This window comes from Ranitomeya imitator, chromosome 5 (assembly GCF_032444005.1).
Source record: "Ranitomeya imitator isolate aRanImi1 chromosome 5, aRanImi1.pri, whole genome shotgun sequence".
NCBI lineage: Eukaryota > Metazoa > Chordata > Amphibia > Anura > Dendrobatidae > Ranitomeya > Ranitomeya imitator.
Window position 1 is genome coordinate 196,692,794 of NC_091286.1, and position 17,063 is coordinate 196,709,856.

Sequence of the window (17,063 nt, forward strand, 5' to 3'; positions counted from 1 at the left end):
CATCATGCTTTGGGGCTGTTTCTCTGCAAAGGGGCCAGGACGACTGATCCGGGTACATGAAAGAATGAATGGGGCCATGTATCGTGAGATTTTGAGTGCAAACCTCCTTCCATCAGCAAGGGCATTGAAGATGAAACGTGGCTGGGTCTTTCAACATGACAATGATCCAAAGCACACCGCCAGGGCAACGAAGGAGTGGCTTCGTAAGAAGCATTTCAATGTCCTGGAGTGGCCTAGCCAGTCTCCAGATCTCAACCCTATAGAAAACCTTTGGAGGGAGTTGAAAGTCCGTGTTGCCAAGCGAAAAGCCAAAAACATCATTGCTCTAGAGGAGATCTGCATGGAGGAATGGGCCAACATACCAACAACAGTGTGTGGCAACCTTGTGAAGACTTACAGAAAACGTTTGACCTCTGTCATTGCCAACAAAGGATATATTACAAAGTATTGAGATGAAATTTTGTTTCTGACCAAATACTTATTTTCCACCATAATATGCAAATAAATTGTTAAAAAAACAGACAATGTGATTTTCTGGATTTTTTTTTGTCAGTTTGTCTCCCATAGTTGAGGTCTACCTATGATGTAAATTACAGACGCCTCTCATCTTTTTAAGTGGTGGAACTTGCACTATTGCTGACTGACTAAATACTTTTTTGCCCCACTGTATATGCCCAGTCATCTTATACGGCATGTGGTTCCCAGGGTCTGGAGGAAAGGAGACTCTCCTTCAGGCCCTGGGATCCATATTCATGTAAAGAATAAAAATAAAAAACATGGATATACTCACCCTCGGACGGCCCCTGGCTCACAGCGCTGCTAGCGTCTGCCTCCGTTCCTAAGAATGGAGAGAGTGAAGGACTTTCGATGATGTCGCGGTCACATGAGCGGTCAGGTGACCGGCTCACCTGACCGCGACGTCATTGAAGGTCCTTCACTCTCTCCATTCTTAGGAACGGAGGCAGACGCTAGCAGCGCTGTGAGCCAGGGGCTGTCCGAGGGTGAGTATATCCATGTTTTTTATTTTTATTCTTTATATTTTACATGAATATGGATCCCAGGGCCTGAAGGAGAGTCTCCTCTCCTCCAGACCCTGGGAACCACACGCCGACATCCAGGATCGCTCCCTGCACACGCCATACCCGGCGTATAAAACGACCCCCGACTTTTGGGACAATTTTTAGCTGTCAAAAAGTCGTCCTATACGCCGAAAAATACGGTACATATTATCAATTTTTACATTTAAAAATTACAAAAAGGAAAATGAGTTGATACAAAAGTTTGGGCACCGTGCAAGGTTAGTACCTATTAGCACCTCCTTTTGCAAGTTTCACAGTAGCCAGCCAAGAGTCTTTCAGTTCTTGTTTTAGGGATTTTCATACATTCTTCCTTGGAAAATTCTACCAGGACTGTGATATTTCTGGGTCATCTTACATTCACTGATAGCCACAGATTTTCAATGATGTTCAGGTCAGGGGACTGTGAGGACCATTGTAAAAGAATCAGCTTGTGCCTTTTGAGGTAGTCTATTGTGGATTTTGACGGGTGTTTAGATAATTATCCTTTTATCCAGCTTTTCAACTTCAGCTTTTTTACAAATGTTATGTTTGCATCAAGAATTTGTTGAAATTGAATTGAATCTATTCTTCCCTCTACCAGTGAAATGTTCCCTGTGCCATTGGCTGCAATACAACCCCAAAGCATTATTGATCCACCCGTATGCTTAATGGTTGCCAAGATGTTCTTTTCCTTAAATTCTGTGCCCTTTTATCTTTAGACGTATGTTTGATCTTGTGGGCAAAGAGTTCTATTTTAACCTCATTGGTCCACAGGACTTGTTTTAAAAATGCATCAGGCTTGTTTAGATGTTCTTTTACATACTTCTGATGCTAAAGAGAGGAGAGGCAGGAGAGGTTTTTGTTCTGATGACTCTTCATATAAAAGATATATTTGTGCAGGTGTCTCTGAACAGTAAAACAATGTACCACAACTCCAGAGTCTGGTAAATCTTTCTGAAAGTCTTTTGCAGTCAAACAGAGGTTCTGATTTGTCTCTCTAGCAATCCTAAAAGAAGCTGTCACTGAAATGTTGCTTGGTCTTCCAGGCCTTATCTTGACCTCAACTGTTTCTGTTGACTGCCATTTCTAAATTACATTTTGAACTGAGGAAAGGGCAACTTGAACATGCTTTGCTTTCATCTTATAGCCTTCTCCTGCTCTGTGGCTCCCCATTTTCACTTTCAGAGTGCTAGGCAGCTACTTAGAAGAACCCATGACTGCAGTTTATAGGCACAAAGATTGAGGAGGCTGGGTTTTTATGAAGCTGGGAAATTTGCATCACCTGGCTTTTTCTTACAATGATAGTGAAGAAGCCATAACCCTAAAAGGCTAATTAAGGTCTGAAACCTTGTCTCCAAGGGGTGCCAAACTTTTCCATCAGCCCATTTTTCTTTTTGTAAATTTTTAAATTTAAAAAAATGACAACATATATATTGCCTAAAATACATAGAAAACGTGTCATCTTTAACTTTAGTCTGTTTAGAGTTAATTTCATGTTCAACTTGCTTAACTGTTTACAATAACAGTATTTTTGACTAGGGGTGCCCAAACTTTTACATGCCACTGTATTACCAGTAATACCACCATATAAAAGACAGACAATACAGCCACTGCATTGGTGTGTATGTGTGTGTGTGTTATATTCATCTTACCTTTGTCTTTTGAAGAAGGAAGAACATACAGAGATCCTTGCACTGGCATCGGAGCATCCAAGTGACACAGTGGTGGGGGCAAAAATCTAGAATTTGCCCTAGGGCCATGGTGGTGGGGGCAAAAATCTAGAAGTTACCCTGGGGCCTTAGGTACACCTCATTATGCTTCTGCCTGCCACTGCAGTGGTGTGTTTCAGGACCAGAAGTGATGACGTCCCAACCATCAGTCACATGACTTTTGTGGTGTCTGATTTAAACAGGACATTCCAACTACCTGACCGTGTAAATTTTATTTATCTATGTGGTGAAATATGTGTATATATATCTATATGTGTGTAGTGACATATGTCTAAGGTTATATGTGTGACTAGTGATAATGTAACTTCTGTCCTGAAGGCAAGTCGCACCTAGGTGTTAATAGATACTTCCTTGGGACTAGTAGAAATTCTGTCTCCAGATATCACCAGGAGGTCTAGCTAGAGCCACGAAGAAGGTAACATTTGGCACCTCTTAGGTCTTGGAGGGGAGATGCTAATTGCGGCCTGATGTGATCTATTCCTGAGAACCTTTTCACAAGTGTCTCAAAAGAGAAAATAATATATTCATTAGTAGAGCGGCCATGGCCAATCAAACAGCCCGCAATTATGATATTAACCTGAGGAGCCGGTCTAGAAACCTGACCTCAGACCACAGTTATAAATTTAGGTAGCAGACAGAGAATTGTGTTCACATGATGGGGGCAGCCTGAGAAGCTGGTGTGATCCAATCTACATTCTTCCTACCCTCAGGGAGCAGAAGCAACAACCAGTTAGATGATTTCTGTAAGTTTCTCCTCTTTATTTTAATACTGTGTGCATAAGTTGTATGTCTTTTTATTATTATATTTTTATACCTTTTCATATTGTAAGCACTGACCCTTTTGTTATTAAAGTATAAAACTTTAACAAGTTGAACCTTTAATGTTCTAAAAGAATCCATAGCCTAAGGTGTGTGAGCCTTATGAGTGATAGATATATTTTTATTAGTATTATTATTTCTGGGACTCATCACCCGTGTATTCTGTGAGTGGTGGCAGCGTGTATGAGCGGGTGTGTGGCCTGGGTCGGTGTGTGATTTATGCTCCCATTACAGCATAGGACAGAGGTTGAATGCTGGGACTGAGAGTGGGGAGATAGATTAACCCTTGCAGGCACAACCCCAAGTCACGTGTGAGAGCAGGCACGTGATGAATTAGTGACACCACGGAGTAGGGTAGCGTGACAACCTAAAGAAATAGGGTTAAGGTAAATAGTAATAAAATCCTGCGTTACTGGAAGGATGAAAATGGACTTATACTTTCCCTATAGCTAATCACGTTCAGTCATATTGGCATGTAGGGAGTGGTTACAGTCACAGTTACAGCTGTGGTACTACTCCTCACATTGAGGGACAGTCTGCTATGTACACACATGCTGCACGCACATGCGCTACAGAACAGATTGTCAATTAAAGTGTCAGGAGTGATTGCAGTATAATGAGTGGTGTCTGTAACAGCTCCCTGCACACTTTATGACTGAAAGTGATCGTATACAGGGAGGATCTAAATTAATTTTCTCTTTGAAGCCTTGATACCAGTAAGGCAGACAATATTTCAGTGCTATTTACGTGCATATTGACCATATATCTGCAGGTACACCGGGTTCCCCATCCTAATTTATACAAGAACTGTAGGAGATGGAGTATCTGACATTCTGGGGATAGGTTGCCAGGATGAACTTTTGATGTTGTAGAATCTCTGCACTATTTCTGCACCTATTATATAAATTGGGTTACTTGTAGTTTTTCATTGCATTTTTGCGTGCGTTTTTTTTTACATGCGTTTTTTTCAAGTTTTTGGCGCTGACTTTTTTGTCTCTTGTTGTTGTGTCATCCTTTAAATAAAATAAATGCTTTTGATTCTTGCTGGTAGTTGGCTTTAAAAAAATTTTCTTGACATACTTAGCTATGGACTACATGAATTATGTGTTTCAGCAGCGATAATGCATAGAAAACTCAGCGTACCCACTAGAGAAATACCCTCTCCTACTGTATCGTCACCCATCCCCTGTAGACTGTGAGCCCCCACGGGAAGGGTCCTCTCTCCTTCTGTACTTGTGTGTGCCTTGTTTTGCTCATTCTTATTGTGCTTGTCTATATCTGCCCCTTTCACATGTAAAGCGCTATGAAATAAATGGCGCTATAAATATGTATAATAATAAATAATAGAGAAATTGGCATGTTGCGTATCTGAAACAAACAGTATAGGTGTGTTAAAAAGAAGCACAGTGGGAATGAGATTTCTATAAATCCCATCCATTTTGCTGGAACTGTAAGACCCTGCGTTTTTGACGCAACCTAAATATGCAGAGTCAATAACGCGATAAAAGCTCATCATGGAAACGTTGCCTTACAGTGCAGGAGAAAAAATTGACCTCAAACCGCACTTAAAATAAAACCAGTCTTTGAACTGCAAAACTTTATACTTACTTCACTCTCTGCAAAATGTCTTTCTCCCTTCAAGCAAAGTGAAGATCTTCTTAAAGTTTTTTCATCACCGTCATCAAACACTGTTAGTTAAAAATAACATTGCAGTTAGGTATGACTTTCTGATAATATTCCTTTTTCACTTAGATTTTAACCCATTAATTATACTAAGTGGGATATAATTTAAAAAAAAATGCAATTCTGCATTTGGGTTTTTGGGTTTACATAATTTACTTGGCGGTAAAAATATACTGTTAAAGAGGTTGATCACTACTTTATTATTGATGACATACCATTAGGATAGGTCATCAATGCCTGATTGGTTGGGGTCAGACACCCGTCACCCTCGCCAATCAGCTGTTCTTGGGGTCTCCGGCAGCTGTCGGACGGAAATGCTGAATTGCGAAGCTGCTCCGTCTTCTAATAGTGGCAGCAACCTGGTACTGCACATCAGTTTCAGTTTTCAGCTAATGATATTCCTGTGCTGCAGGGCGGACTGTGGAGGGGTCTTCATGTGGTGCTCTGCTTTGTATTCATAATGCAGACTGCTGATAGGTCACTGATCCCTCACTGACCTGCCCCCTAGTTTACATAATGAATATTATATGTACATACTGCAAAACAAAAAACCTTCTGCAGGCATCCTGCATCTTGGAGGAGGATTTTTTTCTCTAGCAAGTAAACTAGGGCGCAGGTCCGTGAGGGATCAGTGGCCTGTCAGCAGTCTTCATTATGAATATGTAATCAGAGCACCACATGAAGACCCCCACAGGCCGCCCTGAAGCACGAGCATATCATTAACCCAGAACTGAAAATAAAAATTAAACAACAACCACAAGACGGATTTCGTCAACCAAGGTATAATTTTAATCAGCATAACGGCGCCGACCTGACAGTGTCTGTAGGTTACTGTGCACAATCCTGCTGACAGGTTCCATTCAACTGTCTTCCACGGGTCAGTACGAGTACAGTGATACCAAGTTTATTAACTTTTTTTTTTGTTTTACAGCTAACTTAAAAAAAAAACATGCAAAAAGAAAATTGGGTTCAGTAAACCTATTCTGAGAGACATAACTTAACTCGATAGAATTGTATAATGGCTTGCCTTCTTCTAATGGGGCGAGCTATAAATTATATTGGTAAGATATATACATTTTAGGGAAAAGAGGGGTGAATTAAGTTTTTATAGATTTTTTTTGTATTTTTAAGCACTTTTTAAATATTTTGTTACAATTTTGATTTGTCCACTTATTAGATTTACTTGAACCTGCAATCACTTGTATATATATATATATATCACTACACTGTATTTCCTGTTAAATTAACAATCTCCTATGACATAGGACATGAAAGAGATGGGGCTGTTCAGTAGGCTCCTGGCTGCTATGGCTACCTGTAGTCAAGTTGTGCAGGAGGGTTATGGCCATCATAATTGACAGCTGCCATGTTGAATTTTGTTAAATGCTTCTGTCACTTCGCAGTTTTATAGAGTTTAAACTGTTAGCTCCAATAGCAGTAGTTACTCTCAAGTGCCGACATTATAACGCAGCTCACATGGATGCAGTATAGAGTGGGCTTACCTCCCGGGCCAGTTCCCAATAGTGATGGCGCACTTTTACTGTACGTGTTCGGCAGGCATCACTAACTTTGGTTTGGAAACATTATAAATTATATTAAGAGGTTGTCTTGTGAAGATAATCCCTCTCTATATATCCTCTTTACGAAACTGGCTTCTTTTCATTGGCTGGCATGTAATACTACATTTTTCCTGGAGAGGCTAATGCAGGGAAAGAACTGTCTGGCCACAGCAAAAACAGCCAGGGGACTTATTTAAAAGGGGTTACAAAATGCATATAGAAGGAAGCTTGCTAATTTATGCATGAAAAATGTAATTTGCTAATGAAGCTTTAAAGTATAAAGTTGCGGAATAACATTCCTAGCAACTATTGTCAAGTTATCTTACCTTTTAAAGTTAATTTTTAATGCTTTATTTTTACATTATAATGGAGGGATTAGTTTTTGTACAATAACCTAATATGATCATTAAACTGGCTCACATCTAATGCTTCACAAATGACCCAAGTAACTAGGATTACATGTGGATTGCTATATCATAAATGCACTTTTGGATATCTATGAAACTTACCAACTGTGTACCAGCTAGCGTCGGTTAACTTATTGATAACAGCTTCCTGGTAAGTTCCATCTGGACTTTTGATTTCTACCACAGCTCCAATCTGTTATAAAAAAAATTGTGTTTTTCAACTGTTCAATTAAAAGTTACAGAGTAACTGTCATTTTTTGGTTTATTTGCTTTTCATATATCAATTGGGCACAAGAAAAGAAGGAACTTTTTAACAATATCTTATCAGAGAAATCATCTTCTTTCTCCTCCAGAACGGATTATTCAATCTCAATAGTCAAAATAATTTCAATTTACGGAGAACATCTGTTTTCAGTACATACTTTGCCATTACTGGGCTAAGAGATCACAGTTGGTACTCATGGTCTCGCAGTTAACACATACAGCTATGACTGAATGAGAGGTTGTCAGTTGGATGGGAACATTTCGTTAGAGGGTGCTTCAACAACAAGGAAACAGTAGGCCTAAAGGCCACATGAACACTGATTAATGTCATCCGAATCCTCCGATATTGTTGGGGGAGATTTTGATCAGGCATGTCTGATTTCCATCTGCAACCACTTTGTTCTTCCAGAGATAAGCCGTCGCTAAACACGAGTACTCAGCTGCATAAGTGCTCCTGTTTATAGGAGAGTAGGACAAAAATGGCTCCCGGCTGAACAGTCAACCAAACCATTGTTCAGCCAACAGCCATCTAATGTATATGGAGGGCTTAAAATGAATCTGTCAGTTGAAACAAACCACCTAAGCTGTCTATATGGGCATGCAGGTCATTGCAAGCTGAATAAAACATTCACTTTCATTTAAAATAAACAATGGAGGCAGATTCTCAAGGAGCTCAGTGTCCGGCCCATAGTCATGAACAGCTCATTTACATGTAATAAAAACATGGATTTCTTCAGAATCCGGCATTAGATTGCAGATCTCAAGGTATAATTTTATTCAACTTTCTCTGACCTACATGCCCATGTTGACGGAATCCCATTAAGATCTTATATTGACCAGATATTTTTGCTGCTTTAAAGTCTGCTATGGCAAAATGAAGTTCATGTACAATGCGGTGAGTTTAATTGTGCCTAATCGATCACATAGACTTGTATATGTGATTCTAAGGTCACGTTCACGCTGTATTTTACAGTCCCACCAAAGTGATGGATATTTCTGAAATCTCTTGTGTGCACAGCTTATTTTTTCCCTGCAGATATGAACTTTCAAAGCATTTCTCAAATCGACAGTATGTCAACTCTTTCAGCATTTTTGCAGCATTTTTCAACCTGTCAAATTAATAGGAAAAGAAAGCATGTAAAAACCCATCAAAAAAGGGCACATAAAAAATGCAGAGAAAAAACACATCAATGTGTATAGTCACTTCCACTTTTGACATTTATGTACATTCTGGGGCAGAAACTTGTTTAAATTTATGTAACTACAGTCTACTCACTTCTATTACCTAACAACCAGCAGCATTCTTACAAGGTATCTCCAGTATTATATAGTATCCACATGATATGCCATAAATTTCCAATACATCTGGGCCCCAACGTTAGGATTCACACCTATGTGGAGGACAGGGTCCATTGACCAGCCTGGTGAAGAAGCTACCAAGCGGAGAATAACAAAAAGAGGTAGCAGCATTTATGGGACTAACAGAAATGGCATACGTCACCGTTTCTGTAATATCCATAGAAGCAAATGAAGGCTGTAAAGCACATGCATGGCTACGTCTCCATCTATTCTCCACACAGTAGTGTGCCTCACTGGACAGGTGGTGGATCAGGTGACACTGGAGGTAACATAGTGACCTGTATTGTTCAGCCATTTATGGCACATCCTATGGTTATAGCAAATAAGCTTACATTGAGAATACCCCTTTAACAATTTTGAATCGTTATTTTTTCATAACACTGGGTAAAACTCTAGCTTGTTAGGATAAATAGCTGGTTATTTATTTCTTATTTTCCTAATAACACCTACAGCTTAATTTGAAAGATCAGTAGCACCATTGATTAAAAAAAAGCAATTTCACAATTTAAAGATGAACTTTTACCTTCAGGGGACCTTTTACATGATCATCCTGCACTTCTACAGTTGTGGCATCCTGTCGAAATGTTACCTAAGTAAAATCAATTCAATAATGAATTTTGTAACAGTTCAGATTCACTAGAACAGCAACACGGGGAAAAAATTAATGGAAAGGTTAAAGTCATGCACAAGTTTATATTTGGCAATGGTAAACTGGAAGGACCGACTGTCCAATACGTCCTACTGAAATAATATAAAAAGAACCTTCAGTGCACACAATAAAAGAAGAAATATTGTTTACAGCTTTCTTAGATGATCTGCTTCTAGTGCTTTAAGTCAGAAGAATCTAGTTCATGTAACATATCTTCACAACAAGCAGTTTTGTACTGATAATATTGGCAAGCCACTTGGCTGCTACGAAGCTCATGAATTAGGGGAGATGGAGCCAAATTGCATTGTCCAACATCACAATTTCAATGGTATATCTAGGTGCTTCTCACAAAATTAGAATATCAACAAAAAGTTAATTTATTTCAGTTCTTCGATGCAAAAAGTGAAACTCATACAGGTCCTTCTCAAAAAATTAGCATATAGTGTTAAATTTCATTATTTACCATAATGTAATGATTACAATTAAACTTTCATATATTATAGATTCATTATCCACCAACTGAAATTTGTCAGGTCTTTTATTGTTTTAATACTGATGATTTTGGCATACAACTCCTGATAACCCAAAAAACCTGTCTCAATAAATTAGCATATCAAGAAAAGGTTCTCTAAACGACCTATTACCCTAATCTTCTGAATCAACTAATTAACTCTAAACACATGCAAAAGATACCTGAGGCTTTTATAAACTCCCTGCCTGGTTCATTACTCAAAACCCCCATCATGGGTAAGACTAGCGACCTGACAGATGTCAAGAAGGCCATCATTGACACCCTCAAGCAAGAGGGTAAGACCCAGAAAGAAATTTCTCAACAAATAGGCTGTTCCCAGAGTGCTGTATCAAGGCACCTCAATGGTAAGTCTGTTGGAAGGAAACAATGTGGCAGAAAACGCTGTACAACGAGAAGAGGAGACCGGACCCTGAGGAAGATTGTGGAGAAGGACCGATTCCAGACCTTGGGGAACCTGAGGAAGCAGTGGACTGAGTCTGGTGTGGAAACATCCAGAGCCACCGTGCACAGGCGTGTGCAGGAAATGGGCTACAGGTGCCGCATTCCCCAGGTAAAGCCACTTTTGAACCATAAACAGCGGCAGAGGCGCCTGACCTGGGCTACAGAGAAGCAGCACTGGACTGTTGCTAAGTGGTCCCAAGTACTTTTTTCTGATGAAAGCAAATTTTGCATGTCATTCGGAAATCAAGGTGCCAGAGTCTGGAGGAAGACTGGGGAGAAGGAAATGCCAAAATGCCTGAAGTCCAGTGTCAAGTACCCACAGTCAGTGATGGTGTGGGGTGCCATGTCAGCTGCTGGTGTTGGTCCACTGTGTTTCATCAAGGGCAGGGTCAATGCAGCTAGCTATCAGGAGATTTTGGAGCACTTCATGCTTCCATCGGCTGAAATGCTTTATGGAGATGAAGATTTCATTTTTCAGCACGACCTGGCACCTGCTCACAGTGCCAAAACCACTGGTAAATGGTTTACTGACCATGGTATTACTGTGCTCAATTGGCCTGCCAACTCTCCTGACCTGAACCCCATAGAGAATCTGTGGGATATTGTGAAGAGAAAGTTGAGAGACGCAAGACCCAACACTCTGGATGAGCTTAAGGCCGCTATTGAAGCATCCTGGGCCTCCATAACATCTCAGCAGTGTCACAGGCTGATTGCCTCCATGCCACGCCGCATTGAAGCAGTCATTTCTGCCAAAGGATTCCCGACCAAGTATTGAGTGCATAACTGAACATTATTATTTGATGGTTTTTTTGTTTGTTATTAAAAAACACTTTTATTTGATTGGATGGGTGAAATATGCTAATTTATTGAGACAGGTTTTTTGGGTTATCAGGAGTTGTATGCCAAAATCATCAGTATTAAAACAATAAAAGACCTGACACATTTCAGTTGGTGGATAATGAATCTATAATATATGAAAGTTTAATTGTAATCATTACATTATAGTAAATAATGAAATTTAACACTATATGCTAATTTTTTGAGAAGGACCTGTATATTGTATAGAGTCATTTCGAACAGAGTGTTTATTTCAAGTGTTTATTTCTGTTAATGTTGATGATTATGGCTTACAGCCTATGAAAACCCAAAAGTCACTATCTCAGTAAATTAGAATAAATAACAAAAAAACACCTGCAAAGGCATCCTAAGCAGTTAAGCAGTTAAGAAGGCCCCTTAGTCTGTTTCAGTAAGCTCCACATGGGGAAAACTACTGACTTGACAGATGTCCATAAGGCAGTCATTGACACACTCCACAAGGAGCGTAAACCACAAAAGGTCGTTGCTAAAAAAAAAAGCTAGCTGTTGGGGGCGTGGCCTAGCGTGCTATGTGAGCAGACACGTGTCGGATCTCTTTCCCTGTATCGCTCTCAGCTATACCCTTTAGAGGTGCCACCGAACATTGAAATCGGGCACGGCTGTGTCGGGGGACCCGGTGAGCAGAGGGGACCATCTGGAGTTGTGTGGAGTGAGGGTTGACGATGCCACGCCGAAAACAGTCGACGCCTGCGGAGGGCGCGAAAATCCAAGATGGCGTTGTTGCAGAAGAGGAGGCGGCAAGAGCCAGCGCTGCATATCGCAGGAAGCTTGAGGTAATAGCCCGGCTGGAGCGGTTCGCTCGCACAGGGGGGCCTGTTGAGGGGCCTGGAGGAATGGGTGACCCGCAGAGGCAGCGGCGAGGAGGGGATGGTGATCTCAGTGGAGTGCAGGAGCAGAGTCCCACGGTGAGGATGGAGAAGGTGAATGGAACTGAAACTCTAACTCCTGCTGTCAGACTAGTGCAGGCTGGCGCCTCTGTGGATGCGGAACCGACAAACTTAGAGGAACCAATGCTGCAGAATCTTTTCTGTTGTGATATACTGCAAATCCACTCTGGCAGCATTAAATCTGCGGGTGGATGATTTAAAAGTTGAAATGATGTCCCTTAACTCTGCCATGCGCAAGGTGGAGAAAAGAGTTGAGGTGGTGGAGGAACGTGTGGGCAGTGTTGAGGACCAAACAACTGAACTGCTAAAATGGGAAAAGAAATATATCCAACGCATTGCAGAATTGAAATTTAAAATAGACGACTTGGAAAACCGTTCCCGTAGGAACAATTTGAGAATAATTGGGGTGCCAGAAAAAGTGGAAGGGAGTAATCCCACTGAAAATATTGAGTCATGGCTTAAAAATTTGGTGGGCAGCGATGGCCTCACTAATCATTTTGCGGTGGAAAGGGCTCATAACGTCCACACTAGACCTCTGCCGCTGGGATCTGCCCCTCGTGCTATTCTGGCAAAAATTATGAACTACCATGACCGTGAAACCCTACTGAGGCTAGGATCAGCGATGGCCTAACTAAAAACAGAAGTCGGATCTCCATCTACCCGGATTACTCAGCGTCAGTTCAAAAACTCAGAATGAAGTTTGGTGAAGTCAAGCAACGGCTCCGAGAACTAGACTTGAAATATTCGATGCTCTACCCGGCTAAGCTCAGGGTGGTGGCATTGGACCGTGCGCACTTTTTTCAAAATCCAGAGGAGGCTATGCAGTGGTTGGACATTAATGCTAAGAATATTGGTACAGAGCGGACCCGTTGAGAACGATTTTGTGGATCCGCAATTTTGCTGTTCATTACTTATTGGTCTTTAAATGAGTTTTATGGTTATCAGATGGAATGCATCCAATGGTTAAAGTGTTGTATTTGGGGGCGCAATGAATAGTTCATATTGAGCCCGGTGGGAGGAGGAGAGTTGGATGGTAAATGGTATAGTTCTAGGCTGTTAACAAGCGCTCTCATATCTCATATAGAGATAGAAAGTTCGTTTTATTTGAGTTACTCTATTGAGATTCAAAAAGTTTCTTGGGAAGGTGGGGAGTGTAATTAGTGGGTTACTGATGTTGGACTTTCAGATGGGGGAGTTGGGATGGCACAAGGGGGGAGGGGGGAGAGGGCAACGGTGGAGACCTGGGGGAACCTGTATCCAATTATCATCTTTGCTGGAGGCAATGGGAGGTGATGTTAATATTTTAAGTTGGAATGTTAGGGGACTCTCGGATGCAACTAAGCGGGTAGCTATATTCCAATACTTATTGAAACAGAGGCCCTCAGTGATATGCTTGCAAGAAACCCATTTAGTGGAGGAAAAAGTTGATATGTTGCAGAAGAGATGGGTGAGAAAGGCGTATCACTCGACGTTCTCTAATTATGCAAGAGGAGTGTCAATTTTGATTCATATAAATACCCCAGTTGAAGAGATTGAGGCCAAAATTGATAAGGAAGGTCAATATATATTTTTAGTGTGTAAAATTTTCAATAGATTAATCTGTATTGCTTCATTATATATACCCCCGCCATACTCTGGTAAGAAAATTCAGGAGATATTGGAACTTATGAGTGGTTGGGACGGGCTTCCCCTCCTTGTGGTTGGAGATGTGAACAATATAATCAACGACCACTGGGATAAGAGTAACCATGCATTGCTGCGCAGAGATGGTAATGACACTCCTTTTGGAAACTATCTCAGAGAAATAGGGTGGATTGACTTATGGCGGGTAAGTAATTTCGACACATTCCCATTCCTGTTATTCGACTACATATGGCTCTATGTCCCGAATTGATGTCGCCCTGGGGAATGACGGGATGAATGAACTGCTACATGGGGTGGAATACAGACCCAGGATCTTATCAGATCATAGCCCAATACAGGTGTCTCTTAAGTTGGTGGATCAGGTTGGATCGGGATAGAAAGTTCACCCCTCCTGGTTACATCTCTTGGACATGGAAAAGGTGGGGGCAGAAATTGAGGAGTTTTTATGATTAACGAAGGTAGTGCAGAAAGCCATGTAGTATGGGATACCATGAAGGCGTATTTAAGAGGAAACCTATTTCGGGACATCTCAAGACATAAGACCAAGACTAGATTACAGGATAAGGCCGTCTTGGAGGAGTTGAAGGCAGCGGAGGTGGCATTGAGTACCCAATGTACAAAGAAGTCTTAAAATCGTATGAGGGCAGCTCAGGTAGAGGTCAATCAACTATATATGCGAAAAGCAGATAGGATGAGGGCATTTCAAAAAGAAACATTCTAATCAGAAGGGGAAAAGGTGGGGCATTTACTCTCGGTAGTAGCTTCCGCGCAGTGGGAATCCTCACGTCTTCTCAATAAAAACTGAGGAGGGAACTGTGGTCACCCGGAGGGAGCATATATTGGAACTTTTTAGGAAATTTTACAGTGAATTATATACCTCTAGGGCAGAGAAAGGAAAAGAGGAAACGATTAGGTATTTGGAGGGGATTGATTTGCCTAGGTTGAGCAGAGAGGATTGTGAGCGGTTGGACAAACCGATTGGTGAGGAAGAATTGAAGGCGGCCTTGGCGGGTGTTGCTGGGGGCAGGGTTCCGGGGGTGGATGGTATTCCAGCTGAGGTCTATAAGATCTTAAAGGATACTTTGTTGACTAAACTGGAAGGGGTGTATAATAGATCGCTGGAGAGGGGGGAACTGCCTTCGTCAATGAGAGAGGCCATTGTTGTGGTTATCCCTAAAGCCGACAAGGACTTACAGCTGCCAGAGTCTTATAGACCAATTTCACTTCTAACGGCGGACATAAAGATTTTGGCAAAGGCCTTGGCAAACAGGCTGACCTGGGTGATTGATAAACTAGTTCACCCAGACCAGTCAGGCTTTATGCCCAATAAATCAACGGCACTCAATCTGAGAAGGCTGTACTTAACTATGCAAATTCCCTCTGAAAATGCTGGCAAGAGAGCAGTGGTATCCTTGGATGCCCATAAGGCCTTTAATTGTGTGGAGTGGAACTACTTGTGGTTGGGGCTGGAACGGTTAGGGTTTGGGCCTAAATTCATCTCATGGGTGCGGTTGCTGTACTCCTCTCCAGTGGCAAGAATTAGGCTGCTGTCACACTAGCAGTATTTGGTCAGTATATTGCATCAGTATTTGTAAGCCAAAACCAGAAGTGGAACAATTAGAGGAAACGTATAATAGAAACATATGCACCACTTCTGCATTTATCACCCACTCCTGGTTTTGGCTTACAAATACGGATGTAAAATACTGACCAAATACTGCAAGTGTGATGGCAGCCTTAGAGTTAATAATGTCCTCTCGGAGAGTTTCTCTTTGTCCAGGGGCACCAGACAGGGGTGTCCGCTGTCCCCGCTGCTTTCTGCCCTAGCGGTGGAGCCGCTTGCTGCCAAAATAAGAGGCTCTCAGGAGGTGAGAGGTTTTATGTACGGGGATGCAGAAGATAAAGTAGCTTTGTACGCCGATGACATTTTGCTTTTCTTGGAGGACTCGGAGGGGACCCTGTACAAGACGGAAGCTATAATTGAGGAATTTGGGGGGTATTCGGGCCTAAGGATTAATTGGGATAAATCTCATATGATGTTGATAGATGGGGATAATGGAGGTAGTGTAGGTAGGAATACTTCTACAAAGTTGAGCGTAGTTAATAAATTTAAATATTTGGGGATTCAGATTGCTCTCCCTTTGACCTGCTTTGAAGAACTGAATATGGGGCCTCATTTGCGGATAATACGTACTAAAATCCAGGTATGGAAAAAATTACATCTGTCGGTAGTTGGCAGGGTGAATCTCATAAAGATGATAGTGATGCCTCAACTTCTTTATGTGCTACATAATTCTCCCATTTGGATACCACAGAATAGATTTTGTGGGATTAGATCTTTGTTTGGTGAATTGATTTGGGGAGGAAAGAGCCCAAGATTTAAACAAGAAACCCTACAAAGGCCCAAGATGGAGGGTGGTTTGGCACTCCCTAATCCTTGGCTATACTCCTTAGCGTCACAGTTGCAACATTTTAGGGGATGGGAATTTTGAGGTACTGCAGGAGGAATTTCAATTGCCAAGTTCTGAGTTATATCAATATAGCCGTATCTCCCATGCATTTCTGGCACAGTGCTAAAGAGAACCTATAGTGCTGCAAGTAGATCTTCTGTTGGACTTTATTCTTATGGGTGGTGGCACGAAGGGGGTGATTTCGGGAATATACAAATATCTTCTTTACTCTTTTCTAGATAGGCATCCTATCAGAGCCAGAGTGAAATGGGAAAATGAACTGGGAAAATGAATTAATTTGTTCAGATTGGCCTACCGCCTCAACACATTAACCTAACGATCCCTGTGTGGCCTATCATAAAAAAACAAAAAACAATAACATAATCAGGTTCCTCGTATCATGTTCTCATACACTTTATGCAGTTAATAGCCATCTGTGTCTGTACTGCTACATACTTGGACAGTTAACTGGTTCATGCAGCTTTACATGAACACCTGAGCCTTACACTATGGCTGGTCTGAATAACTAAAGCAGTTGTTAACATCCACCTCTCGTGTCTCCCCTTTTCCTCATAGATTGTAAGCTTGCGAGCAGGGCCATCATTCCTCTTGGTATCTATTTTGAACTGTGATTTCTGTTATGCTGTAATGTCTATTGTCTGTACAAGTCCCCTCTATAATTTGTAAAGCGCTGCGGAATATGTT

General features: G+C 41.4%; 1 protein-coding gene across 2 annotated transcripts in view; it reads right to left on the reverse strand.

Moving 5' to 3' along the window:
- ARID4B (AT-rich interaction domain 4B) overlaps nt 1–17,063 on the reverse strand; it is a 402,063-nt gene that overhangs the window by 257,884 nt on the left and 127,116 nt on the right. For both annotated transcript variants that reach the window (XM_069769485.1, XM_069769484.1), the window contains exons 4-6: nt 9,403–9,468; nt 7,359–7,449; nt 5,216–5,295 (exon numbers count right to left, since the gene is read on the reverse strand). In XM_069769485.1, coding sequence (XP_069625586.1) covers nt 5,216–5,295; nt 7,359–7,449; nt 9,403–9,468 — 237 coding nt within the window. The remainder of the gene's footprint in view (nt 1–5,215; nt 5,296–7,358; nt 7,450–9,402; nt 9,469–17,063) is intronic.